The sequence below is a fragment of the Gracilinanus agilis genome, chromosome 2 (assembly GCF_016433145.1).
Source record: "Gracilinanus agilis isolate LMUSP501 chromosome 2, AgileGrace, whole genome shotgun sequence".
NCBI classification, from domain to species: Eukaryota; Metazoa; Chordata; class Mammalia; order Didelphimorphia; family Didelphidae; genus Gracilinanus; species Gracilinanus agilis.
The window spans coordinates 147,871,217-147,898,579 of record NC_058131.1 but is presented as its reverse complement, the minus strand read 5'-3'; the positions used below and the strand labels follow the sequence as shown (position 1 = coordinate 147,898,579).

General features: G+C 37.5%; 1 protein-coding gene across 1 annotated transcript in view; it reads right to left on the bottom strand.

Moving 5' to 3' along the window:
• Positions 1-1,483: 1,483 nt before the first annotated feature.
• SYNDIG1 (synapse differentiation inducing 1) overlaps positions 1,484-27,363 on the bottom strand; it is a 191,107-nt gene continuing 165,227 nt past the window's right edge. Inside the window, exon 3 of the mRNA XM_044660761.1 lies at positions 1,484-1,642. Coding sequence (XP_044516696.1) covers positions 1,484-1,642 — 159 coding nt within the window. The remainder of the gene's footprint in view (positions 1,643-27,363) is intronic.

Below are 27,363 nucleotides of genomic sequence, written 5' to 3'. Positions count from 1 at the left end.
AGGGGAGCTAGAACAAATGAGAAAGTTTAAGTTTTTGGGAGAAATTGCTTCTTTCTGCAGAGATGTCATTTCCTATGTTTGTGGGTGTCATTAAGGTCAGGTTGAAACTGTTGATGCTGATGTATAAAAGCTGAGAAATTTGGGACCTTGATGTTAAAAGAGAAAGCTCAGCACCTTTGCTTCAAGGGGTAAAAAGTTAGTGATATTTCAAAAGTATGTTTTTAAGAGTGAAAGCCAACTGCTTGAAACAAACCCCAAAGAAAAGACCAAAGCAACGATCCTAAAAGATATTTTTTTTTTGTTAAATAAATAGCACTGGGAAAATAGACATGAAACAGTATTAAAATGGCTGTGATTATTACTTTCTCAGCATTCATCTGATAAACTGAGCAACACGAAGCAATGATTTCTACTTTTAAAAAAAATATGAAGAGAAAATAAGCTATTCATTTAGTCAACGAAGTAAGGATAGCGTTCAACTCCTTCACAAGATAGCTACGTACATTGCTTATCGTTGAGGTGAGTGACAACAAAGCAAAGAAAATAAATGTCCCAATATTTCTTCATTCCGAGGCTGAATCTCCAGACTTGGGGTTGCTAAGCTCTGTTGCCATGAGGTTACAATGCTAGTGTTCGGCTCAGCTGTGCACAGGGAGAAGTCCAGAGGAGGGCTACTGCTGTCTTTTTCCTCTTTCCTATTTGGGTTCAGTCCTTTCTTTGTTGTTTTCTTCTTTTCTCAGAAGCACCTGGTCTCTCGCTGACTTAAAAACTCTGAGAGAGTCCACGATGGCCTCATTTTGTAGTCACCAGGGAGAAGAAGCAGTGGTGGGGATGAAGACAGATTCCATGCTATTCTGGTCCTGCATTCTGGGACTGGCCTGGCTCATGGGATAGTGTCATTTGGGAACAGGTCCTGGGGAGCTGGTTAGCCCCTTACATCCAGCTTAAGAATACAGAGAAATAATTTTTGTCCGTTTTTCTGATGGTAGTGGGGCAGGGGGGTACTAAAGTGTGCAAGAGGGATCAAGCAGTGCCAATATGAAATCATGGTGTATCCCTTGCACTCTCTGTCTCTGGAGCCCTAGAGTCCATAAAAATAAAGACATTCTTCTATTTTGCTTATTGTTACCACTGTTAGCCGTGCTTCTTATGAGTGCCATATAGACCCAGGCTTAAGTAGCCTTACAGAAACAAATCAGAGATGCCTCACAGTTTGGGATCTTCACTGGAGTCTTCTTTCTAAAGGTATTCAGTTCTCCTATTTCCTGTTTAGCACAGTGGTGCAAAAAGACCTTAAAAAAGGCCAAAAGAAAAATAAAATGCAGATAGAAAAATTCAGGGCTCCATGGAGTCATTTGGGATTCAAAATGTACAATATCTCATGGATTTGTCTTCCTGGTCCCCTATACCAGGGTTCATCTTCTCGCCATTAGCTCAGCTCTGGTTTCTCTATATCCATCTTCTTACTCCCTTGGCCAGGGGCTCATAAGTGATTGTTCTTGGAGAGATAGGCAATCAGGGCCACAGCCACCCCCACATAGAGGCCAGTTCCAATGGTAATGGAGAGGACGGCCAGGAACAGTGCCCTTCTGGAACTGGTGCTGGCTTGGTGGAAGTCTCCCTTGGCCACAGCTTTGTTAGTCTGCAGGGTTGGGAAAGAAAAAAAGGGTGGGGTGGAGATAATAGTCATTAGCAAAGCTGAGATTTGGTGGAAGTATCCTTTCCCTTCTTTTTTATCCTTTTAAATCTCTCCTTGGAATCTATTCTGCAAAAGGAAATTTTACTCATGCGAAAAGATCAAAAAGGAATCTTCTTCCAGGGATGATATTTGAGTTACATTCCTTTGACCTTTTGCCTTATGACAAAACTACTAGTAATAAGAACTTGGGATTCCAGGCTGAAACGCTCACCTTCTTTGCCTCTGCCTCTTGGAATTCCCAGTTTCCTTCAAGACTCAGAAAAAAAACACCACCTCTTACCTGGGGGTATTTCTGGCCTTTTGCCTGTCCCCCAGGTACCTTCTCCTATAAGGTGACTCCGTATCTACTTAGCATTATCTTATAGATACCTATATTTATTTTACTAGTATATATCATGAAGGTACTTGTATATGCACAGATGCATACATTTACATATGTGTATATATGCATGTTTACAGCACATTATGTGTACATACACAACTATCCATTTATTTTATATGCATTTTGTGTCTCCTTTATTACATTTTAAACTCCATGAGAGAAGACTGTTGGTTTTTTTTTTTTTTACCCTCATTGGATCCTCAGTTCTTGGATCTTAATAAATGTTACTGATTTATTGCTAGTCCTTGTCCTCAAGAAAAATACATTTTACTGGTCGGGGTGGGGTATGGTACTAGATATATACAAATAAGTAAATAAAAAATAAATACAATGTAATTTCTTTCTTTCTTTTTAAACCCTTATATTCTGTCTTAGAATTAATACTAGATATTGGTTCCAAAGCAGAAGAATGATAAGGGCTAGGCAATTTAGGTCAAGTGACTTACAGTTAGAAAATGTCTGAGGCCACTTTTAGACCCAGGACCTCCTATCTCTGAGCCTTGCTATCTGTCCATTGAACCAGCTAACTGCCCTTCAATGTAATTTCAAGAGAAAAAAGGACTGTGCTAATAACTGGGTGGGAAGGAATCAGCAGAAGACTCATGTAAAAGGCTTTAGATATGATAATTTGATTTGATTATGGCAACTAAGAGAGAAGTAATTCCAGGAACACCTTGATTATGTCCTAGTCAAAGTTTGAAAATTATACCCCATCCAATCAAGCGTGGACTCACAATTTTGTCTCCTGAAAGAGTATGGGTGTTGTTACCTCACAGAAAATGTATATCTTTAACACCTGAGATTTTCTAAAAATAAATATCTACATACTATGGATAGCAGTATTTTCTGGCATTAAAAATGAGTGCATTTATAAAAAGCTGGCTTAAAAGGGAGAGCTAGAGTTGCATGGCAAATAGAGGGCTGTCTTTGGAGTCAGTATGGCCTAGATCAGAGATGGGCAAACTATGGCCCGCGGGCCAGATGCAGCCCCCTGAAATGTTCTTTCTGGCCAGAGACATTATTCCTAATCTGCGGAATACAATGAGTAGGATACAATACAATGAAACGTCCAATGAGTTGCCTTAGAAACAGACTGACAGATGAGCATTTCCTTTCCTTTGGCCCCCTCTTTAAAAAGTTTGCTCATCACTGGCCTGGATGCAAGTCTTGCTTTTGACACCCTAGTTGTGCGACAATGGGCAAACTGCACAACTTTTCAGTGGCATGGCCAAATTTTCAGACCAGTACGTTACAGATCCACTGTTGCTCTGCATTGGTGGAGTGTGTTCTTGTGCCAAAAGCTATTTAAATGGATGAAATCACAGGTTTGGACCAAAAAAATTGTTAAGCACATCCTTCATTTTATCCTTTGTTATGTTTTACCCTAGATGGCAACCTATCTAGCCTTCTATTCTTAGCCTTTTTTTGTTTTTCAATCGTTTTTCAATTATGTCTGACTTTTTATGAGCCTATTTGGGGTTTTCTTGGCAAAGATACTGGAACAGCTTGTGATTTTCTTGGCAAAGATATTGGAGTGGTTCATCATTTTCTTTCCTAGTTCTTTTTACAGATGAGGTAAAAAGGGTTAAATGACTTGCCCAGGGTCACATAGCTAGTGTCTGAGGCAGGATTTGAATTCAGCAAGATGAGTCTTTCTCACTCCAGAACTGGCACTCTCTCCTCTGTGCCACCTAGCTCTTCTTATTCCTGGCCTCACTTTATTTATAAGAAGAGATCCTCTAATGTCCCTCCTAGCTAGAAGATTCTACCATGCTATGTCAGCCAGGCAATAGCTGAAGTACTTATAATGTCTCAAAATACGTAGTTAGAGTTTTTCTTTATGTCTTTATGGCAGCTCTGTAAGTACTTGCCTCTTTAATTCTAGCTCATTTTATACCAAAGGGTAGGCTGGCCAATGGAAAAAAAAAGTGTTCAAGGCATCTATAGATATTTTCTACTCAGATTTTAGGTTTTGCAGCATTACAGATACTCCCTGCCTGCTTCTTATTTTTAACTTTGAGGAGCTGACTCAGGAATCCCTGAGTTAAAAACCCTGCCAGGAAATGGCTCCTGAGGTCCCTTCAGTCATTCAACGCTAAAAACTGTGCCTGACAAATCAGGCAAAGAATATTTTAACTTGCTTCAAGGTCGTGGCACCCTATTAACCAGTCCATCTAGTCACATTCATACAATGCTTCATAATTAACAAAAGTGTTTTTCTTGCACTAGTGAGAGGGAGAGAGTTTAGTACATGTGAGAGGAGGTCTGGTGTGTTGTATCTCGAGGGACATCTTTGGGAATTGTGAATGGTGAGCATAGGACTCGGAGTCATGAGAAATCTGTGTCCAGATCTCAGCTTTGACTAGTTTTGAAACCATAGTCAAGTCCCTCAATCTTAATAAACTTCGGTCTCTTTGTCTATAAAATGGCAGTAATAATATCTTTGGCACCTGAAGGAAAAATGTGATTATGTGTGTGGAATGCTAGTATTATTATAAGTAATCACTATCCTCATTTAACAGATGAGGCTCAGAGAAATTAATGACTTGTTCTCAGCTCCCAGCTAGTAAGTTCTGGAGCTAGGATTTGAACAGAGGGTTTCTGAGTAGGTCCCATGCTGCTGATAATGCCATGTAGTCTTTCTAGGTTGTTTTTTTTTTTTTTGGTCTCTCTAATAATTTAAAGGGTATCTAAGTGGATAGACTGCTTGGCCTGGAATCAGGAAGACTCATCTTCCTGAATTGAAATCCTCAGAGACTTACTAATTGTGTGACCCTTGGCAAGCCCCTTAACCTTTTTGCCTCAGTTTCCTCATCTGTAAAATAAACTAGAGAAGTACATGGCAAACTACTCCAGTATTTTTGCCAAGAAAACCCAAGATGGGGTCATGAAGAGTTGAACATGACTGAAAAATGACTGAATAATGATTTAAAGTAAAAATACTGAAGGCATGAAATTATTTTTTAAAGAAAATGAGCAGTTATTATGAACAGCAAATCTGATGAAACTCTGAAAGTAATACCCAGGTTATCTTTTAAATCAACTTTGTCAAATGTCATCTGTTTGTTTGGTTCACTGCTGCTTAGTCTGTATCTTTTTTCTGCTAGAGTAAAAATGGTGAGGGATTTCTTTGTCAAAGACCGACCCCCAGCATTACCACTTTTCTGCACTTTCTCCCCTTCTCTGGAGGTAGTATTTTTCTCTCCCTCTTGGGCCACTGGAGTCGAAAACACATAAGAAGATGAACTCTACATTAAACTTTACTGTATATTTTAAAGGAAAAGTCAGTTGGTCAGTCAGTGAACAAATATTTAAGTGTTTACTTTGTGCCAAATCTTGTGAAAAGACCTGGGGATAGAAAAAAGTTAAAAATATGGCCTCTGTTCTTGAGGAGTTCATGGTCTGATGAAGGAATAATCATATAAATAACTATATATACATATGTGCATTGTGTGTGTCTGTATACACAGATAAACATACACATAAAGTAGATGAAATATAATCAAAGAAGGAAAGCCACAAGAACCTAGAGGGACAGGAAAAAGGCCTCTTAAAGAAAGTGACATTAATGTTGAGTCTTGAGGGAAGTCAGGGAAAGAAAGAGAAGGATGTGAAGGGGCAGGGCATTGCAGGCCTAGGGGACTGTCAGTGAAAATGCAAGCAAAAGGGAGATAGAAAGTTGTGAATGAGGAACTATAAGTAGGACGGTATAAACAGAGTATAGAATATGTGCAGGGAGTGAAGTAGAAGACCAGAAAGGTAGGGATGAACCAGATTATGTGGTTTTTATACATACACACACACAGAAAAAGAAAGATTTTATATTTGAACTGTAATAATTAAAATTAAATTATGAGGCTACTAGTAACTTTAGTAGCTTTATTACATCAAAGTAGTGATAGTAAACAGAGGGAAATAACCTATTTTCCGATTGAAGCTCACCTCTGATAGGGGTTCCTTCAGGTTCCAAGCTCCAGCCCAAAGAGCGTGAGAAACAAACAGAAAGACAGACATACTGACTAACAGACAGAGACAGGAGAGAGAGAGAGAGAGAGAGAGAGAGAGACAGACAGACAGACAGACAGACTGACAGACAGACAGATTGACAGACAGAGACAGAAAAGAGAGAGACAGACTGATAGACAGAGACAGAAAAGAGAGAGAGAGAAAAAGAGAGAGAGAGAGAGAGAGAGAGAGAGAGAGAGAGAGAGAGAGAGAGAGAGAGAGAGAGAGGAAGGGAGAAAGAGAGACAGAGACAGAGACAGACAGAGAGGGAGAGACTTGGTCTTGCCTTATAAGCAATTTTCTCCACCCACTAGATTGACCACTGTCACATCTCAGGAACCAATCATAATTCCTTAATTTGCCTGGCGCTGCCCAGGGGGAGCAGTGCCTGTGGGATCAGTTTCCTGTCTTGTTGGTTTCAACTTCCTTTCTCTCAGGGTTTCTCCATACTTGCACATCTCAGTGGTAAAGGATCTTCAGGTCCCTGGTTGATGACTTCAAACAAAGTGACATAATGGGGAGGGGAATTCCCTTCCCACAGAACATTGGGATAATAGGGAGCCCCACAAACTAATTAAACTTGGGGGGTGGCTGTGGCATGGTCATATCTGTCCTTTAAGAAAAATCACTTCAGCAACTGAATGAAGGAAGAATTGTAGTTGGAGAAGCTTGAAATCAGATGACAAATTAGGGGGAAAATATGTAGTCATCTGGGTCAGTTGATGAGTGCATGAGAAAGGGCTATATCTAAATGAGTGGGGAGAAGGGTACATATAGGAGTTATATTGGGAAGGGAGGATAGAAAAGATTTGATAGTGGATTAGACACTGGGACGAGGAATGGATAGTTATTTACTAAGGGCCCTCTGTATACCAGGCACATTTTATAAATATCACATTTCAGATGATATTGGATATATGGAGTGATAGAATGGGGAGATAAGGATGATTCCAGAGACTATGAGCCTAGATAACTTGGAGAAAGGTAATATTACCTCATTAATATTAGAGGACTCCAGAAGTAGAGAGGGTTTAGGAGGAAGAAAATGAATTCTGTCATTTTGGAATATGCATTATACATATGTAGTGATGGTAAATCCCAAATTTAGCCTCTTATCAGTCAAAAGGATACCAAGTTAAGGATGTAAACAACCCTACTAGGAGATCTTGGCAGCTGGGTGACCTAATGCTAGACCTGGAGTCAGGAAGACTCATCTTTCTAAGTTCAAATCTGGCCTCAGACACTTCCTAGCTGTGTGAACTTGGGCAAGTCATTGAACCCTTTTTGCCTCAGTTTCATCACCTACAAAATGAACTGGAGAAGTAAATGACAAACCACTCCAGTATCCTTGCCAAGAAAACTCAAATGGGGACATGAAGAGTTGGACAAGACTGAAATGAATGAACAACAATGGGCTAGGAGACCCTTATTCTCACTCATCCGTTTTGGTAGACATCTTTCCTCGGAAAAGAAAATATCAAAAAATGAATTAGAGTGGTAAAATCCCAACATAGAAGCCAATGCAGTTCCATATGCTGGCGGATCCCTGTGGATTTGTGGCCACACTCCCAGTTTTCAGTGACTGTGCAGGAATCATACTGCTTTGTTGCTAGAAAATAGTAACCAGGCAGGGTGGCAAAGCATTGTCCCAGTTCACCATCAAAAATCACGTTTTGCAAAAGTAGCAGCTGTTGTGTCCAGTTCTAAATGTTAAATCAACTACCAGGCAATGTTGAATTCTTTCATGGGGAGTGCTTTCCTTCCTTGGACCTCATAATACGATGTTTATATTGTCCTCATTCCTTCATCATATTCTCTTTTGTATTATACTTTTTTCTGTACTAGTCTTATCTTTCTTTACTAGGTCATAAACTCCATGAAGACGGGATTCATGTTTTATTTGTTTATGTGCCCTAAAGCACCTCGTATAGTTGCTTTTGTTTTTATTTTTGTTCTTATTTATACCTGTAATTTCATTGAAGCAGGTGAACGTCCCTTTACCAATGCAGGTCAGCTTTTTCCCTGTAATTTATAACACAGAGTTGCCTAGGACACTGAAAGGTTCAGTACTTTGCCCAGGGCCACAAAGCCACCATGTGTCAGAGGTGGAACTTGAAGCCAGGTCTCCTATTCCCTTCCAAAAGAGATAATACGCTCCTTCAGGACTGAGATTGTTTCATTAGGGACTTTGTGTCACAATCTGGCACATTGTAAAATCTTATTCAATGCTAATTGAAAGAAAATAGAATTTCTGATTCTATATAAATCATATTTCCTCTCATATTATACCTTGACACATATAGAATATAATTGAATGATAAAATTAAAGTTGTGTAATATAACTAACCAGTAAGCTTAAGAAAATTACATTTTGATAATCTTTATACTCAACTGGTTTACTATAGGTGATTTAGCTTATCATAATAGCTAAGTGAATATTCCTTCATTTATCACTAGAATGCATGACCTTCTCCTGAAGTTTTGTGCTCAATTGTTAAGGCAGTTTTACCTAATAGTTCTTAAGTTAATATATGTTTATAGTTAAACTATTTATGATATAACATAATAACAATATAAAAATATAATATAATAATGAAATAAATAAAAAGTTACAGTAGCCCTCTACTAAAAGCTCCAATTAAGCATTCTTTCTTTTTAAAAAAGATGTTTCATTAGTGCCTTTTTTTCTCTATCTCACTATTATAGACTCATAGGACAATGTATTTAGAACTGAAAGAAACTTCAGAGATCATATAGTCTGGTTTTTTTCAATTACAGATGAAGAAGCTGAAACCCCTGGAGAATAAGTGACTTGCCTAAAATCCCAGAGATGATGTCAGAAGTGGGATTTAAATCCAGCCCTTCTTGTCTCTCTACAGCCAGTGTGCTTTCAGATGCCCACTTGCTTTCACAGGGAACCTTCTCTATGCAAAAGAAAAACAGTTATGCAAAAACATCTGATAGAGAGACCGTGTCTGACAATATGTACAATATTCTGTCATAGTCCACCCTTTCTTCTCAGTTATGTGGGTGGTGATATATTTCATTTTCTCTTTTCCAGAACTTTAACTGTTTTTCCATCACTCTGAATTCAATTTCTTTTTAGTGGTATTTTCATTTACACTGTTGAAGTCCCCATGTGTATATTGTTCTCTTAGTTCTACTCATTTTGCTTTGTCAATGCATGCAAATTGCCCCATATTTCTTTGAAATCCTTTTTATTCTTAACTATGTAGTAATATTGCATTGCACTCTTATATTATAGTTTTTAAGCCATTCTCCAAATAACAAGCATCTATTTTATTCCTCGGTCTTTGACATCACAGTACATTCCTATGAATATTTTGAATGACACACACACATGTATATATACATATGCACAAATATATTTAAGTGTTTATATTTACATAGATGTGTATTTATATCTCTGAATCAAAGATGCATAACAAAGGCTGTGTGTGTGTGTGTGTGTGTGTGTGTGTGTGTGTGTCTTCTATTTCTGCTTTAGGCTCAGTAGTGAGATTGCTGACAGACAAGCTTCCAAGATCCATTTCAAGGAACCTCAAGGTTAAACTGGCCACATTTTATGTCTAATCTCCACCGTTTCACAGTTTGCTAAGCATCTCTAAGAATTGGAAAGCACTTTGTGGTTTCAAATAAAGTGTGGCATTTATTGTGAAGGTTGGAATGTCTTATAGCTAAAGAAATCCAAATGCTCCCTTTAAAGAATCTCTGGAAGTGCTTCTGGGTCAAGGAATCTGCAAAATCCTTAGAGTAAAGTCCTTGGGCCACTCTAAACATTCATAATATACTATGTTAAGAATGAGAAGGGATCTTAGAGGCCAGCTACTAGTCTAAGCCCTTCATTTTCCAGATGAGGAAAGGTTTACATACCTAAGTTCACATAGTCAAGGAAGAGGCCAGGGATTTGGTTCTAGATACTCCCAACTCTAAAGCCATTGTTGCATACTGTTGCTTTTAAGAGATTTCTTTTTTCCTGCTACCTCTGAGAGATCAATACAGCTCTATCTCTGATTTCAGAAACTTGAGCCTTTATGAAACTCCAACTTGAAGCAAAATCATAATTTTCTCCAATAACAGGATTGAGAAACATTTTCTTCATATTTCCATTATTGATCTTGGTACAAATATTCAAAGGGGAGGCCAGTCAGTCAATAAACACCAAGCCAGGGAGGCATGTCAAAGCCTAGCTTTGGACAGAATTAGTTTAAAAATGCTAGACGTGCTGATTGCAAGAAGAGGGTTTATCATCTTCATTTTTACCTTTGGCTGATAGAAACTTTCTACTAAGTAAAAGCTATGAAAAAACCACCACTTCATATGTTATCAAGGATGTGATCATGAACTTTGATGTTACCCAATATTATGTTATTGTGGAAATAAAACAGGTGAGGAATGGGTACTAGATGTAAGTGATCACTGTGTACCAAGGTTTGTACTTTGGTCTCAGCAGACCCATAATGAATATCCTTAAAAATGATATTTTCTTTTCCAAAAGAGAAACACAGATGTGGTCATGAAATATATTCTCGTGGAGATGATCTCTAAGGAAAAGGAAGCTCAAAGTTTGGCTTAGAGGGGTTTTCTTCCTTGACAACAGGAAGACTTTGAAGATCTTTTTGTCTTCCTTTTTTAATAGAGACACGTTTTTGGAAGAAGCTCAACCTTAATTTTTTACAGCAGAAGACATAGTCTACATAGATAGTATCCTTGTTACAATTAATTCCTTAAATTCCTATTCGTTTACTATCCTAAATCTGTCAAGATATGTAAGAATTAGTAGGTTGGAAAGTTGGAGTCGTGTATCTTTACCACTGCTGACGTGGTTTTGTACTTCGTGTTCAAGAAACATAAAAACCAGTGAATACAGTTATTTCAGAGGAAAGTAGGTCTGTGACACACACACACACACACACACACACACACACACATTTTAATTCCTGCATCACTGCTTTGAGTCAGAAAGGATAAATGAGTAGAGTAGAAAGGACAATTCTGGGTCTTGGCCTTGTATTAAAGTTATTTTTCCATCCAATGGCACAGGTTCTTTTAAAAAATTATTTATTATTTTATTTTTTTAAACCTTCACCTTCCATCTTAGAATCAATACTGTGTATTGGTTCTAAGGCAGAAGAGCAATAAGGGCTAGGCAATGGGTGGGGGGGTGTTAAGTGATTTGCTCAGGATCACACAGCTAGGAAGTGTCTGAGGACAGATTTTAACCCAAGACCTCCCATCTCTGAGCCTGGCTCTCCATCCACTGAGTCACCCAGCTGCCCGTGGCACTCGCCTTCCCGTTGTTTCTTAAAAAAAACCAACACATCCTCTCAGCTTCTTGTATTTTCTCTGACCATCCTCTGTGCCTGCAATATCTTCCCACCCTGTCTTTACCAACTGCCTTTTCTGTCTTCTTTCAAGTCCCAGTTAAAATCTCATCTTCTATGAGAAACCTTTTGAAAACCCTTTTAATTCTAGTTCCTTCCTTCTTATTTCAGATTTATCCTGTATAGAGCTTGTTTGTTTGTATGTATCTATTTTTGTACATAGACACATATATATGTACATGCATATACATGTTCCCATACATTACTTCTTGTCTTCCTCATTAATTAGGTCATGAGATTATAAGACATTAACATTTGAGGACATGGACTATATTTTGCCTCTTTTGTATTCTCAGCACTTAATACAGTGGCTGGCACATAGTAGGTACTTAATAAATGTTTATTGATTGACTGACAAATGGAAGGTTGAAATTAAAAGAGTCTTGTGGTAATGGCACAACCAATTTAATCTACCTCAAAAATATAGAATGAACAAACCATTAGCAAACAAGCTATTTGTCAGCAGCCCACATCAATTTATTTTTTTTCGCCCAAAGCCCAATGTCCCACAGCTCTAAGTTAATTTCTTTCTTAGTGATTCTGTTCACATTACATAGAGTAAACATATTCCTTTCAAGACCTAAATCATTTCAATACTCTTTTTTTGAAATTCAAAGGCAATGGGGAGATTTTCAGCCTAGCGTGCTAGACAGAAATGATTAGATTACTTGCCAGGCAAAAAGGCCTATGTCCTCAGAATTAAACATGGTTCTGGTGATTTGAATGGATAAATTGCTTGCTTGATGGATAGATTTATCAGATTATCAGATGACAAGAAGATAGAGACTAACATATTGAATAACAGAATAAGGATTCAAAAAGATTGCAACCATCTAAGATATCTGGGCTGAGTTGAATAAAATGGAATTTAATATGGAGAAATGAAAAGTCACAAGTTCAATCCTGGAGCACATATAGATTGCCTGTCTGAAATAAATCTGAGGATTTTAGTGATCTGAAGGTTTAATCTGAGTCAAGTCTGTGATATGGCAGCCAAAAACCTATTGCTTTCCCCACCAACTGCCAACTAACTTCTGCCCAAATGGCAGGCAAGCCAGCCTCGTTAAAAAAGCAAAAGAAACCCTGTGAGAAATAAGGGCCAGTAAGAGTGAAGAAAATCAAACCATCATCACCAATTCTCCTCTGATCTGTTTGGAGACAGCCTAAAACCCTGAGTCCAAGAACCGTAGGTTAACAGTACTCCCTTGTCCCCCACCCAAGACCACCAGCTCTGCTTCTGGCCCAAACCCCTCAACCTCCATCCACAGGAGCAATCCTTGTAGAGAGGCGAACTGTCACATGCTTAAGTAATTATTGTAGTCTCCACCTTCCCAGTGATGCCATCTATCAAAGCTGGAAAATAAAGTCCTTGGCAATGTCAAATGGTTTAACATAAGAAACATATAATTTTATCAATGGAAATAACATTTAAAAACATACAACCCCTATCTTCATTACTACTACATCTGGAACATTCAGTTCTGGCTGTCACATCATAGAAAAATTACTGGAGAGTATCCAGATGAGGGTTGCCAACACAGTGAAGAAGCTCAAGACCATGCCAACTGAGGATGGCTGGACAGAACTAAGGATGTTAAGGCCCCAAAACAAGGAATTGGGGTGGGGGAAAGCCATGGAAACTGTTTTCAAAGTCTCTAAAGGACTGTGACATGGAAGTGAGATTTGATTTGTTTTTCCTCTTGGTCCCAGAGAGCAGAACTAGAAGTAATGTGTACAAGTAACTGAGAGGCAAATTTTGATTCTATGGAAGGAAATATAGAGGATCTATAACAGCTAGATCCTCATCTTTCTTGGACACAAGGTCTTTTTCTCCCCCCCCCCCCCACGGAATTCATACCAATCTACGAAGAAATGCTCAATTCTTAGCTTTCCTGTGAGAGCTCCAAAAGCATGACACCTTTTTGAGGCTATAGGAGTGAGAAGATGAAAAGGTGATTGGCTGAGTGTGAAACAGCAGAAACAGAACTAATGTGTCTGACTTATTATGCTACTGACCCCTCATGAGGTCTCATGGAACGTAAAAAATGATGAAGGGAAAGGTTTCAGAAAAACCTCAGGGGAGGAGGGGAAGAACTTACGGAAAGTGAAGTGAGCAGAAGCAGAACAATTTGTCCAGTAATAGCAATGCTGTAAAACCACGAAAGACTTAGGAACACTGATCAGTACAATGATCCAGCACAACTTCAAAGGAATCATGATGTAAAATGCCATCCACTCCATAGAGAGAATTGATGGACTCAGGGTGCAGATGCCCAAACAAGTTGACATAAGAAGCATCTGAAAATTCTCCAGTCAGGTTGTTCAATTCTGTCCTACACATCAAAGAGGATTCTGAAGTCAGCAAGAATGATCTTGGTGAAGGATTCCCCACATCCAGGCAGAACTTGCGTGTCCAAATCCTACTATCCACTGCCATGGGTGTCCTCTTTTGGACACTCTCCCTTTTGTCAGTGTCTTTTCTAATGTGATATCAAGAGTTAAATACAATACTTCAGATGTGGTTTCATCCACACAGAGTACAGTAGGACTACCTACTTCTGGAAACTACATTTAATGGATGTGAATATTAATTTTGGGGGGGGGAGTGCCAAATTCATCCATCCATCTATCATCTATCTATCTATCTATCTATCTATCTATCTATCTATCTATCTACATATATGTATCTAAGTATCTGTATAAATACATATGTATCTATATACATATATGCATACACACATACTGAAAGATGCATAAAGTGCCTGCAATTCATGAAAATTGCCTCTCCCTACCTGCAACAAGCTATTGCCTAATCATATCTCTACTATCTTACACTAATTATGTTGACTTTTTAAACTCATTTTAAGGCTTTATATTTATTACCATTAAAGTCCTTCTCGGGGCAACTAAGTGACACAGTGGCTAAAGCATCAGACCTCAGAGTGAAGAAGATCCAAATCTGAGCACAGTCTCAAATACTATGTGATCCTGGGCAAGTCATTTCATCTCTTTTTGCCTCAGTTTCCTGAGATGGAGGAATAGCATAATAATAGCTAGCACCTATATCCCAGGGTCATTACAAAGATCAAAGATAAGATAATAATTATTAAATTCTTATTAATACAGTTCCTGGCACAATGAAAGTGCTATATAACCATTATCGCTATTATTATTATTATTATTGTTATTATTATTATTATCAAATTTGACCTGAATTTTAGACTGTCATAATCTTTTTGCATTTGATCCCAGAGGCAATAGGAAACTACTGGAGTTTATTAAGTAGTGTGTGTGTGTATGTATGTATGTTTATGTGTCTGTGCATGTGTGTGTGGCATGACTAGATCTGGACTTTAGGAAGAGCACTTTAGTAGCTGAATTTGCAAATTCTGTTCTCTCTCTGTCTCTCATTCTCTCTCTTATTTTCTCATTCTCTCTTTATTCTTTTATTCTCTCATTCTCTGTCTCTCTCTCTGTCTCTGTCTCTCTCCTCTCATCTACATAACATTTGCCCTTTTCCAGGCTTGTTAGAGTCGCTCTTTTCTGTATGATCTTGCAAATATTACTGAAACTGAGCAAATATATGCCAGTTCTTTCAAAAGATGAAGATGTAGTTCATTTGAGCCAGGTGACCTGAGGAGCTAAGTTCTCTTACAATCTTTTTTTGTAGGTTAGGATTCAGTGTGTCCTAAGATTTTCCCAGATAACTTCTTCTTTCTTGACTTCTTATTCCTTATATTCACCTTATCCAAGTTCCTTTTCTATTGATTAACACATAGTGAGACTTCTGAATAGCACCACTGTTTGGGTCTTTTCTATCCCCTGAACCAAAAACAATGTATGAATCAATAGGGGAGAAACTCACAAGGAAGGGGCCATGTTCTGTCCATGGTATCTATTGCACCTATCTACAGGGTCCCATAATATCCCTGAGGATAGGAAGTAGGAATCCAGAGTCTCTGTGCTGAGAACTGCTGAGCAGGGTTCCCTCCTCCACTGAAGAAGGAACTCCTCAATGTCTGAATTAGCCTGCATATTCTTGCAATAAAACTTTCTTTTTACTGTTAGCAATTGGTGCATCTTCCATCCCCTTCCCTGCCATCCCCAATCAAGACCTTAAAATTGGTTTATGTTTATCCTCCTTGTGGAAGGGCCACCCACAGAGAATCCAGTATAAATTATTCAATTAAAGCAGGTGCTACCTCAAAAGAGCTGAGATTGGAGGGGAAGTACAACTTAAGTTGCTCTTTATCAACTGTTGTCCATCAATGCTAAGACCCTTCATCTTTTATCGTCTATCCACTGAACTCTTGATAATGCCTGTACATTATAATGGTTATTTCTCCTAAGTATCTATCTCACTCTTTAGTAAAATACACAGGGTGTCAACTCCAGTAGCTAGCTTATTTCATGGGCTAGTTACAGTTTACATGAAGAAATATGAAGACATTCCTCTCAAGCTATCAATTCTTAGATGTTTGCTTTCAACAGCCAATACCTTGTTTTCAAGCTTGTGTGTTCTTGAATAATTTTATGGTGTCTGCCTTCTCTACAGCCCTCAGAAGTTTATAACCCCCTGCTGATTTTTTCCTTTGTAATTCCATTTCTTTATAAATAGGAAAGAGTTATTGCTATTTGTCATGTAAAGGCTTTCGAGTTTGTGAGAAGCAGATCTTCATCTAAAATATGACTACAAATCCATTTCCAATTTCCTATGGAAACTCTGAGGACAAGAATAGGATAGTTTTGTTGTTGTTTTTCCTAGTAACTTTCATTTAGTATAAAGGAGAAGTGGGCTTTTGAAATTATACTTTCAGAATTCACCCTAGAATTTTCTATCCCTAGTTTTCATTAGTTTCATTTCATTTTCATCCTCAGCCAGTAATAATAATTTATAATAATAAAAAATAGCAAATATTCATATAGCTGTAGCACCTCCTCTGGAATACAACCCTTCAAGTCACCCTTACACATATAAGTTGAGTTCCCCAGGGGGTGTCTACTACCCCTCAATGCAAAGTATTCTGTGAGTCCACATGCCTAAATGTACAGTTCATAGAACTTGGATGGTTTGCTTTCTTTTAGTAGTAAAAAACTTACAGATAATAACTGAATAAAGAAAATGAGATGAAAAAAATTTAAAAATTCTTTAAGAGTAGGGAATGTTTCACTCTTTATTTTTATTATCAGCACCTGGAACACTATGGCACTTGGTAGACACATATTTGTTGATTTATTTTCCCAAAGTTATTCACTTATTTGCATCATTATGAAACCAATGAAGGGTAGAACATACTTATAAATGACTGGTAGCCCCTAACCCAATATCAAACATTCTTTTTAGACCACTACTCTTCACTGCACAAAATTTTCACTCCTGCCCCTAGTCTCATAAAGTGATGATTCATAGAGTACATTTTTATTCCTTTCCTAAGCCCTTTTCTTCCTTCTCTTTTAAAAAATGTTCAATGGAAGAGGGATTAAAGGAGGCCCACATTTATCTCCCTTTCCATCCTGTTCCTATGGGATGGCTTAGTTCTATAGCTGCAGTGATTGGACCTCAGAAAATATTCAGAATGTTTGCCATTCTGTTGGTTTACTGCAAATACCCAATAGAGCCTAGATTACCTGTCTCTGTTTGCACAGGGAATATTAGACATTATTATTAGACCAATGGAAGCAAACTTAATGGATGTAACTATGGATATATCTCTACCATGGAAGTGTAAACAGATGGCAATCCCACTGACGGGTTGTAAAAGGAGGGCTAATGGGACTTCATTAGAAGTCACGGCTGTTCATTCTGAGCCAGGGTTCACTCTCTGAATACTAACTGTCTACATGAGAGCCGCTTTTCTCCAAAAGTTGTTCCCATTAATCAGACACAAAACTTCTAAGCATTGCTGCTTTAGGTAGAAGGGAAAGAAAGTGTGGTACAAGACCTAAAACAAAGTGTGAACTGCTTTTATGTCTTGAAAACATGTTCATGTTGCATCAAGAGCTGAACCCCGTTTTAACAATGCAAGATTTCCATGAATTGGAATATATTAATTCTGTGAAGAGGGATTTACACTTGAAGCACATTCCATTGTCAAAGCTTCTTTTGGCCTAAAAACCTTGAACTGTGCTATTGAACTCTCTCATCACTGCCCCTTTGCCAACAGCCAGAATAAAGGTAACCCAATGAGACTTTGCTACTTTATATTGAGGATCCCTTATTAAGAAAGGGGGAAATTAAGAAGTTTGAACACTGAGAAACACAAAATTAAAGAAAGTTCAGACTTGAAATGAAAACACACTGATGAAAGATAACATCATCATTCTGTCCTCTGATGGTTAATAAGAGATACAATGACAAGGATAAACTGGATTTCTAGTCAAAGGGCTTCGGTTTGAACTCTTCTCATGTAATTTGTTACTTAACAGAGATATGAGTAAATCACTTCACTTCTCTGGGACTGGATCTTCATCTGCTTTAATGAGGGGATTGGCATGGATTGAGGGTTCTTGACTTCAGGACCATGAACTCGTTTGTAAAAAGTATTTGATAAATGTATTTCAGTATAATTGTTTCCTTTGTAACTCCAAGTATTTTATTTTATGTATTTAAAATTATTATTATGAGAAGGGATACACATGTTTCACCTGAAAGCCAAAGGGGCACCTGACAAAAACGGGATTAAGAATCCCTGGTCAAATGATCTCCATGGCTTCATACATATCTATGATCCTGAGACGTAGTGATACTATCAAGGGAAAAAGAATGAAATATTACACACTCAGACTCCCTCAGCAGATTGTAAGCTCCTTGAGGGCAGGGACTGTTTTGTTTTGGTTTTATATGTATTGCAACATAGTACAAGCTTTGTACATAGTCATAAATGCTTGGTGAATTAATGTTCAATTCTATGAACTAAAATTTTTAAGTATCTATAATTTATGAAACATTATATTAGGCCTGAATATATGAAGGAACTATGATTCAATTAACAGGGAGAGCTTCTAGTCTGGGGACTTTCTCTACCAAGGCAGATTGCAACTGGCATATAATTTAGCAGATAGATTTTAGGGAGTCACCTCAGGAATGCAGAGGTTAAGTGACTTAGTCATATAGCAAGTAAGCCATAGAATCCAGATTTGAATTCAGATCTTGCTGATTTCCAGCCTATTATTTATAGCCCCTATTTCAGGAGGTCTCCTATTTTTCTTTATTTCATGAATAAAAAATATGAGTTTCAGGAAAGGTACCATTCATATTACATATGCAGCTAGTAGAAAAACTGTTATTGGGAAATAGCTTTTTCCAACTCTCAATCTCATGCTCTTTTCTTTGGGGAAATATAAAGGTTAGCCAAGACAGAGTCATATTCAGTTATATCCATATCCCCAGACCCATGTGCTGTTTGGGGAACTTTAAAAGCCTTCATTCCCTGAAGCCTCAGATTTATAGAAAATACACCTAAAACATTTTAGTAGAGATCTTAAATTTGTTCCTTAATATTTTACTTGAATTAAGTATGTTCACATTCTTTCCTAAAAAGATATGGAGGGAAATTGAATGTCACTGAAAAATGAACAATATTATCAAGAGTTAAATTAAAACAACAAATTTCCTTCTGTAGCACAGCACTACTGAACTGAAAAATCAGAAAATGGAAATTGAGCTACTCCAGCAAAAGAACCTTGGTTAAACCAATAACCATTAGTTTTATAGTGATATTGGGCACATAAAGTATACAATATAGTCATTCATTATGCATTCAGCTATGGCTACTTAGGTTATGGTGATTATTAAGTCAAACAAACTAACTCTCCTATCCCATCTTATAAGAGATAAGAGATTATTTTTAAAGATAGCATTAAAAACTTTGTTTTGTTCATGTTTATATCATAAGAAACTGCTAGTTTTGCAGAGAAATAAAATGCAATTTTCAAATTTTCATGGAGTTAGCTCTTAATTTTTAAATTGGAAATACACACTCCAACATTTTTTCTCAATGATATAATTTGAACCTCTTATGGTTAGTGATAATTTTGGAGAAAATATGTGGCTAAAAGGAGTAATAAATCAGACAAAGGACTAAGAAGTCAGGGTGGCTTATTGTTCCTTTGAAAAAGAGTCAAACTATTTAGTTGTCTTAAGACTTTCCCACAATGCCACTTGATTGGACCAAGACTTACTTAAGTGTCAAAATTAAATTTTCTAACTTTTAACTGGTTCCCTGTGACTTCCTCCATTTATTGATGCTAGAAATGACACCTTGCATATCATGCAAATCCACAACTTCACTTGAACAACTGTGCAATGAAACCAATCTTTCTGTTTGCTAGTCCTATCTTCTTCTCAACATAGGTATCCCACCCTCTAAATTCTTATTCTGTGAAAAAAATGTTTCATTTCCCATTTTACCACTAGTACCATTATAAGTGGTAAATGTGGAAGAGAGATATCAAGTATTGTGGGGGGGAAACCATATATGGAAGGGACTTGATCCATCAACTGAATAAAATGATAATGAATGTTCTGAGACACTGAGTTGTCAGATATCTAGATAATGGAAATGTGTCATTAAAAACATATTTTCTGACTCTCAGTTCAATGTATATTCCACCTGTAGAAATTATAAAGGCTACCTTCTTCATTGTTCATCCAGAAAGTTTCTTCAAAAAGCTCTTCTTTCTCTTCCAAATTTTGTGGCACTTTTGGTCCCTCCAAATTTTTACTAAGAGAGCCATAATAGGGTTTGGAGAATAATTGTCCACAGAAGAGAAAAGAGCTACTCTGATCCATATTGTGCATCTCATCCAGACTAGGTAGGTGGCATATTGAATAGAATATTGGATTTGAAGTCAGGAAGTTTTGAGTCCAAATATTGCCTCCGACTCTTATCAGTTATATGAGGTTGTGGAAGTCATTTAAAATTTTTGAGCCCCAATTTTCTCATCTGTAAAATGGGAATAATAATATCCATCTTACAGAGTTTTTATGAAGTGAAATAAGATAACATGTGAAGTGTTGTAAGAATAAATGTTAAAGACATTTATAAATATCAGTTATTACACACATACGCATGAATAAGTAGTTATTCAGTCCTTGCTATATTCAAAGCACTGTGAGAAGCACAGGGATATATATGCAGAAAAGCAGATACTATCTCTGATCTTAAGAAGCTCATTTTCTTATGGAGTAGACAATAAATATATGATATTTCAATGGAAAATCAGAATATTGATGAAAGGAATAGTACCAGGGTCCTTCAGTGCTGAGGCAAATCATATAACAAAACATTTTCTTAAGTGTTATTTCCATTGGTAAAATACCAGTTTTGTTTCTGATTTGAACTATTTGACAGTGCCAAGGAATTTGGTTCTGAGAACTTTCTTTTCTGTATCTTCACCAGCTTTGGTTGTTGAGGAGGCAGTACTTTCAGCATTTAGAGAAGAAGTTTCTAGGTTACATTTCCATAGAAGTCTCTTTCTGGTATGATGCCTATAGGGGCTGAACAGGAAGCAGGAAGAAATGTGTGGCCATTTGCAGAGATCTTAGTCAATGGCTGGTGTTGGGGATCCTGTTGTTGATGAGGTAGATGGGTCCCTTCTCCTCAGGTACTGCTGCTCTCAAAGATGGCTACAGGGGCAAGGAAGGAAGCAGGGCTGGTGATTAGGTAGATATTGATATTATCTAGATTAAATGTCCTTGGAGTCTGAGGGAATAATGTGGTTGAGATGGTAGTCGTAGGCTGAGTTGCCTGACGGATGATAACTCTCTCTTCTCCTTGCTGTTCTGGCTAGGAAGACTTGCCTGCCCTCTGGATGGTAATTCATTGGCAGTTGGTGGGGATTACCATCCTTTTCTCCATAGTAGTTGGTTCCCCAATTGGTAGCCACAGAGACTGGTAGAAACAGTCTGTGGTCTTAAGTGGGTCAAGACTACCATTCCCAGATATTTACTTTTAAATTATATTTCTTTAAGGGAAAAAATGTCCTCATACCACTCTGTTGCTCAGAGGGCCTTTGAAAACTTCCTATTAATTACAGAAGAAAGTCAAATTTCTTAATTTGGAATTCAAGGGCCTATATGATCTAGTCCTAAGCTTTCCTGCTTCCCTCTTCCCTTTTTAGAGATACAGTAACTTTTCAATTAATCAGCTTCTGCCTGGTGATAATTATTTCCATTACATTCAGCCCTTTGATTGAGTATTCCCCTATCTGCAAATAAGTTATTTTATTCATCAAAGTGAAGGAAATAAAAGTTTCATAAGATTAAAATCTCTACCCTCAAGGAGTTTACAATCTAACTAGAGATTTGATTTGATCTTAATAAATGGGCAATATTTCCCAAATACATCAGCTCCCCAAAAGTCTGCTTGCTTTTTCGTCTTCACCAATGTATATAGTATGGCTAGCAGTATCTTTCCTAAATGACTTCTCACATTCCCAGAGTCATAACATAATTCATTTTGGAACTCTTGCCGAGAGAGAAATACACTTAATTGTGCTTCCAAAGACCCCTACTTTCCTTATTTTGAAGAGGCATAAAATACAAGAGCATTTAAGAATAGGACCAGTTATGGCCTGTTTCCTGTCCTGTTGCCTAGTTTTGTTTTGATCTTTTCCCATTTTCAAACATCCTGGCAACAAAATCAGGGACACAGATGTTCTTTATCAACCTTGGATCCTACATTAGCACATCTCTCTGTTGCTTTATCAAATAGTGTTGATAATTGTCTTCTTTCTTGCTATCATTAAAATGTTCAAATCTCATCATTAGTATTTGATGACAAGGATTTACAAGGAACAATCTAGGCCTGGGGGAGATTTTTCATTCATGTTTCAGAAACTAATTGTAATTATTTGGCTATCTAACCCCCTATACTTTTGAACCTTGGGGGCCATGACAATGCCAGATGGTGTGTTCTGACTCTTAAGCATCTTTCCCCAGAAGGCCTGGCAAATTTGTCTGTGGGCTTTAATTATTTCCAAAAGATTCTCTCTGGGCTCACAAAAGTTCTTTCCCTGAAACAGAAAGGCTGATGAGTTTGGACAATTACCTTACCTTGCCTCAAATGCTCCTTCTTGGAAATCAGCTGGTTCAAATTACAGAGCATCTTACACACACACACACACACACACACACACACACACACACACACACACCCCAACTCATATGTAAGGGGTACACTAGCCAAAAGGTATTCACTATAGGAAAGAGACAAAAATAAAAGGTCACACTTCATGCTTAAAAACAGATGAGGCTATTAATGCCTTAATGCCAAATCATTTGGTTTAGGGAACAAAACAAAACACTTTTTCCTTGAAAAGACCACCTCTTTCTGGAGACATTTAGAAGTAAATATATCTTTAGGAACTTCCAAATGTACCAGGAAATGTGTAGCCAAGATTTCTGTAAGGGTATTCATTTAAAAAATCATCTCATGCCATAATTTCTATTTTCTTTTGAAAGTTACTCACCCACTTATCCACCCAGGGAACAAAACAATTTCAGTCTCTGGAAATGAGGACTTTGCTCTATGTCAAGGCTCAGTTTTAGGTCTGAGATTGGTTTATGGTGCTTTGGGGCAAGAACTTTGCTAATACCTGATAAGAAAAAAAAAAGCTCAAAGGGATGTGGAGTAACCAAAGTTGACCTAGTCCTCCTTTAGTTTTGGAGGGAGACAGGTGAATGTTTGCAACCCAGGGAGAAAGGCATTTCTGCTAATGACACACTAGCTTCCCAGCTTGATTCTAAAGTACCTAAAGATGACAGGATCGTGGATAGGTCTGTTTTTGAGAATTTGAGAGGCTTTTCTTTTCTGTTTCAGCTCATTTTATTTGCAGAGGACTTTAGTGCTTCAGTGTTTATTGTGCTTAATAAAATGTTCGTTGACTTGACTTGGTGATTATCTCTCATGTCATTACTCCCTGCCATGTCAGGTCCCACAGCAAGTGGGGTTCTACCACTGCACTGTCTAAGTGGCCCATAGAATAATCTTGTATCCACCTCTCTTTGTTGGCTTGGGAACATGTTCTATGCAGAAAGCCAGTTCCCTCTTCTCTGCTGGGGTACAGTGATTGTTAATGACTAACTCTACTTGCCTCATCCCTTTGAGACCAGGCAAAAAAGCAAATAGATTCTGGATGACTTTGTGTCAGTGTGTTTGGAGGAGCAGCTTGGTGTAGAGAATTGCTTCTGGAGTCAGGAAGTTGTTGGCAGTTTGAATAATGTCTTAAGTGCTAACTCTGTGACCATGAGCAAGCTATAACCTCTCAAAGGATTCAGTTTCTTCATTTAAAAAATTAGAAGATTACCCTCTATGACCTGTAAACTCTAAGTCTATGATCCTATGTCCAATCTCTAAATGATCTTGTTTATTTATGAATTCTTGGTGGGTGTATGTGGGGAACACTACATTCCCTACCCTAGTCTCTCTCTCTTTTTACCTTCTAGTTTTCCTTAGACTTTCCCCTTTCTAATTTAAACAAAACCTAGCTATTCTAACCCTAAAAAAATTTTTCAGTTTAAGCTAAATTAATCAATCAAAAATCAAAAGTAAATAAATATACTGAGCACACAAATAAATAAATAATTGGAGCTCACTGACTAAATAAATAAATCAATAGAAGCCGCTCAATATGATTGCTTCTATACAGGAAAACCTTTTGGCTTTTGCCCCAATTTGGCAATTGGGTTCCCAATTTAACCTTTATGGTTCCTGAATAGCTGATGCTGCTAGGGAATCTCATTTTCTTAATATTCAATAAGATGATGCAAAAGACTACAAATAGGAAAACGCAAACCAAAATCTAAGCAGCAGTACAAATCCAATTGGACAATTTCAAATAATTTATGTACAGTACAGTGGAAAAGGAGAATTCCAAATTTTGTGATGCTGTTCCTGAAATACTCAGAGAGGGAAGCCCTATTTCTCCTGTTTCTCCTGAAAGAGAAAAGGACACGGATGTAAAGAAACTGCTCTCTCATCTTGTGCATCTCTTGGCCAACCCTCCATCCCCTACTACTTCTCCTGACACCCTATCCTCTCCTGTCCCTTCTCTCAATCCACAATCAACCCATGCTGAGACCGTATCAGTTCCTACCCATGCCACGGTAAGCACGCAAACACCTCAAAAGACCTGTTCTGCCACGGTAAGCACCAAAATAACTAAAAAGAAACCAAAAATATTCTATGATTCTGATTCCTGTGATGGCCTTTTCCCTTTAAGGGAAGTGCCTACATTAGGATGATCTGGGGATGTGATAAATTTAACACACCACACTCCATTCACTCCTCAAGATATCAAAGAATTAAAAGAGATGTTCCAAATTATAATGATGAACCCATAGCTGTAATGAAAAGGATGGAAGACATATTTTCCCAATACATTCCATTCTATAAGGATGTGGAAAAGTTACTCCAGATCTTCCTGACAGAGAGAGAAAGAAACAAAACCATCTCTCATGTAAATAAGGCCTGAGGGCAAAATGCAGTACATTGGCCACACGAGGACCCTCACTGGAATCACAATGATTCAGAGGAATATTTGCAGTTAAATAATGCTAGGGCTGCAATATTAAAAGCAATGAAAGAATGTGCAGAAAGTCCAGACAACTGGACCAAATTTGATCATCTAATGCAAAATGATAGCGAAACTCCCTCTCAGTTTATGGACAGGCTTATTGAATTGGGAACTCGATATTTGGACTTGGATTTATCAATGGAGCAAGGCAGAAGACAAATAAGGCAACAATTTGTAAAAAATTCTAGCAGAGTGGTCCAGGATTACTTTAAGATGCATTGTCCCAAATGGCCAGAAATGGATCTGGACAAATTAAAGAAAATAACTGTGTATTGTTATGATTAAAAATGATGATGGCCAAGATCAAAAGGGTGAATAGTATTTTAATAAAAGCCATGCTGATAGAAATAAATTGACCACGCGCCTGTAAGAAACCTATTCAACCTCACCTCCGCCATTTACCTTTCCTCTCTCCTCCAGCTCAGGTAGCTAAAGACCTAGGTAGCTCAAGAGGAAGTCCAAAGTCACTTCCCCCTATTTTAAAAACTGTCCCTCATCTTGAATACGTCATCCAAAACAGGAAACCCATTAGGGATCACGGGAAATGTAGTTTTAAGGACCCCTACAGGTCCACAGATGTTTGTTAAACACTCTATTGAGGTTCAATCCTTCCAAATAGAACCCCAGGCGATTTTAACTAACACAGTATGTCACTAAAAGTCATGAAGAGACAATGGTACAAACTAATGATCTATTGGATACCATATAAAAAGAACTGAAATCATTGTGAAATAAAGTGGAAAAACATTAAAGAGGGCATGATGATGCTACACTGATGCTGCTTGCCCCTCTCCGAGAGTCTAATTATCAATCTCTGACCTCCCACTTCTGTAACAAGAAGGGCCACATAATGAAGAATTGCAGGAATCTGTTCCAGACAATTGAGAATAACAATAATAATAACAACTACAACAATTTCAGGAATAATACTAATTTCAGAAACAATAATTATCAGAACAATAACTATAGGAATAGCAATTTCAGAACTGATAACCAGGTAGATAACCCAAAACAAATGACCCAACAGCAGTATCTTCAAAGTTGAGTTCGCCCATGCACTCCTCAGAGTGCTACTGCTCCTCTATGTACGGTCGAAGGAGATGCCCCTTAAATCTATTGTTTTTGTTGTTTTGTTGCTATTAACCCTTTTCAGTTTTGTCTCTTTCAAAATAGAAGCAACAGAAGAAGAAACATAAGTTTATAATAGAGTGTCTGTCTACCTCCTTATCTTTATTTGTGCCATCTGTTAATTGACATCTGACCATAACAACTTGCTTTGAATTGATAATTTGGAAAATTTGCATTTTGTGTATTTTGAAAGATTTGAACATATATTACCTTGAAGGAGTCCTGTATTGAATTGACTTGACATGAATTTTGTGCTTTTTGTGAAACTTGTATTTTCTTCAATGTATCATTGCTTTTATAATTCCATTGTTTTACCTCATTTGCACTCACACTGTGGATCATGGCTAAGCTAAGAGAAAATGTATCTAAATTCTTGGGTAAGAACCTTTATATTTTACCCCTCCTTAAGTGACCCAAAATTTAATATATATATATATATATATGTATATATATATACACACACATACATACATATATATGTATGTATGTATTTTTTCTCATTGTCACTGATTATAGGAGATATATATATATTGAATCTTTAGCACATTTTAAAAATTGCATGTGCAATTTTTGTATTTGAAGCACATGTTATCTAAAATGAAAGAGTTTTTGATTATTAGATTAGTGTAGATTTAGTATATCCATTGGTTCTAATTGTAACTGCCTGCCCAAAAGCCTTAGACTACTAAAACTGCCATTGGTATTTAACTAATATGGACTTTGCACATAATTCTGATTGAAAGAAATGGGATCAACAAAGGAGCACAGATTTCATCTATGCAGTGACAAAGAAGCACAAAGAATCTTAACTTGACTGATGAGCACACAGGTCAAAAAGAGAAACCAATCCTACTAGGATTGCTGAGACTTCTTGCCAATAAAAGGACTTGAATCTAGTGTGAGAACTGAGGTTGTGATGCTTAGCATACGTCAGGACATAGGACTCCTTGAATCACACTCCTTGTGAAAATTTATATCAAGTACCTACTAATTGGCTGTTCTGGCTCCATATTCTATCCCTGAGAAGAAATGACGAAAGAAGAAAAGAAGAAATGACGTAATATCAGACCAATAAATACAAATCTAGTCCTTTTTCTAAATTTCTTACTATGATGGTTGACTGTGGTCCTGGCTGCTAAGTGGGTACATGTTGTGAGACATGGATT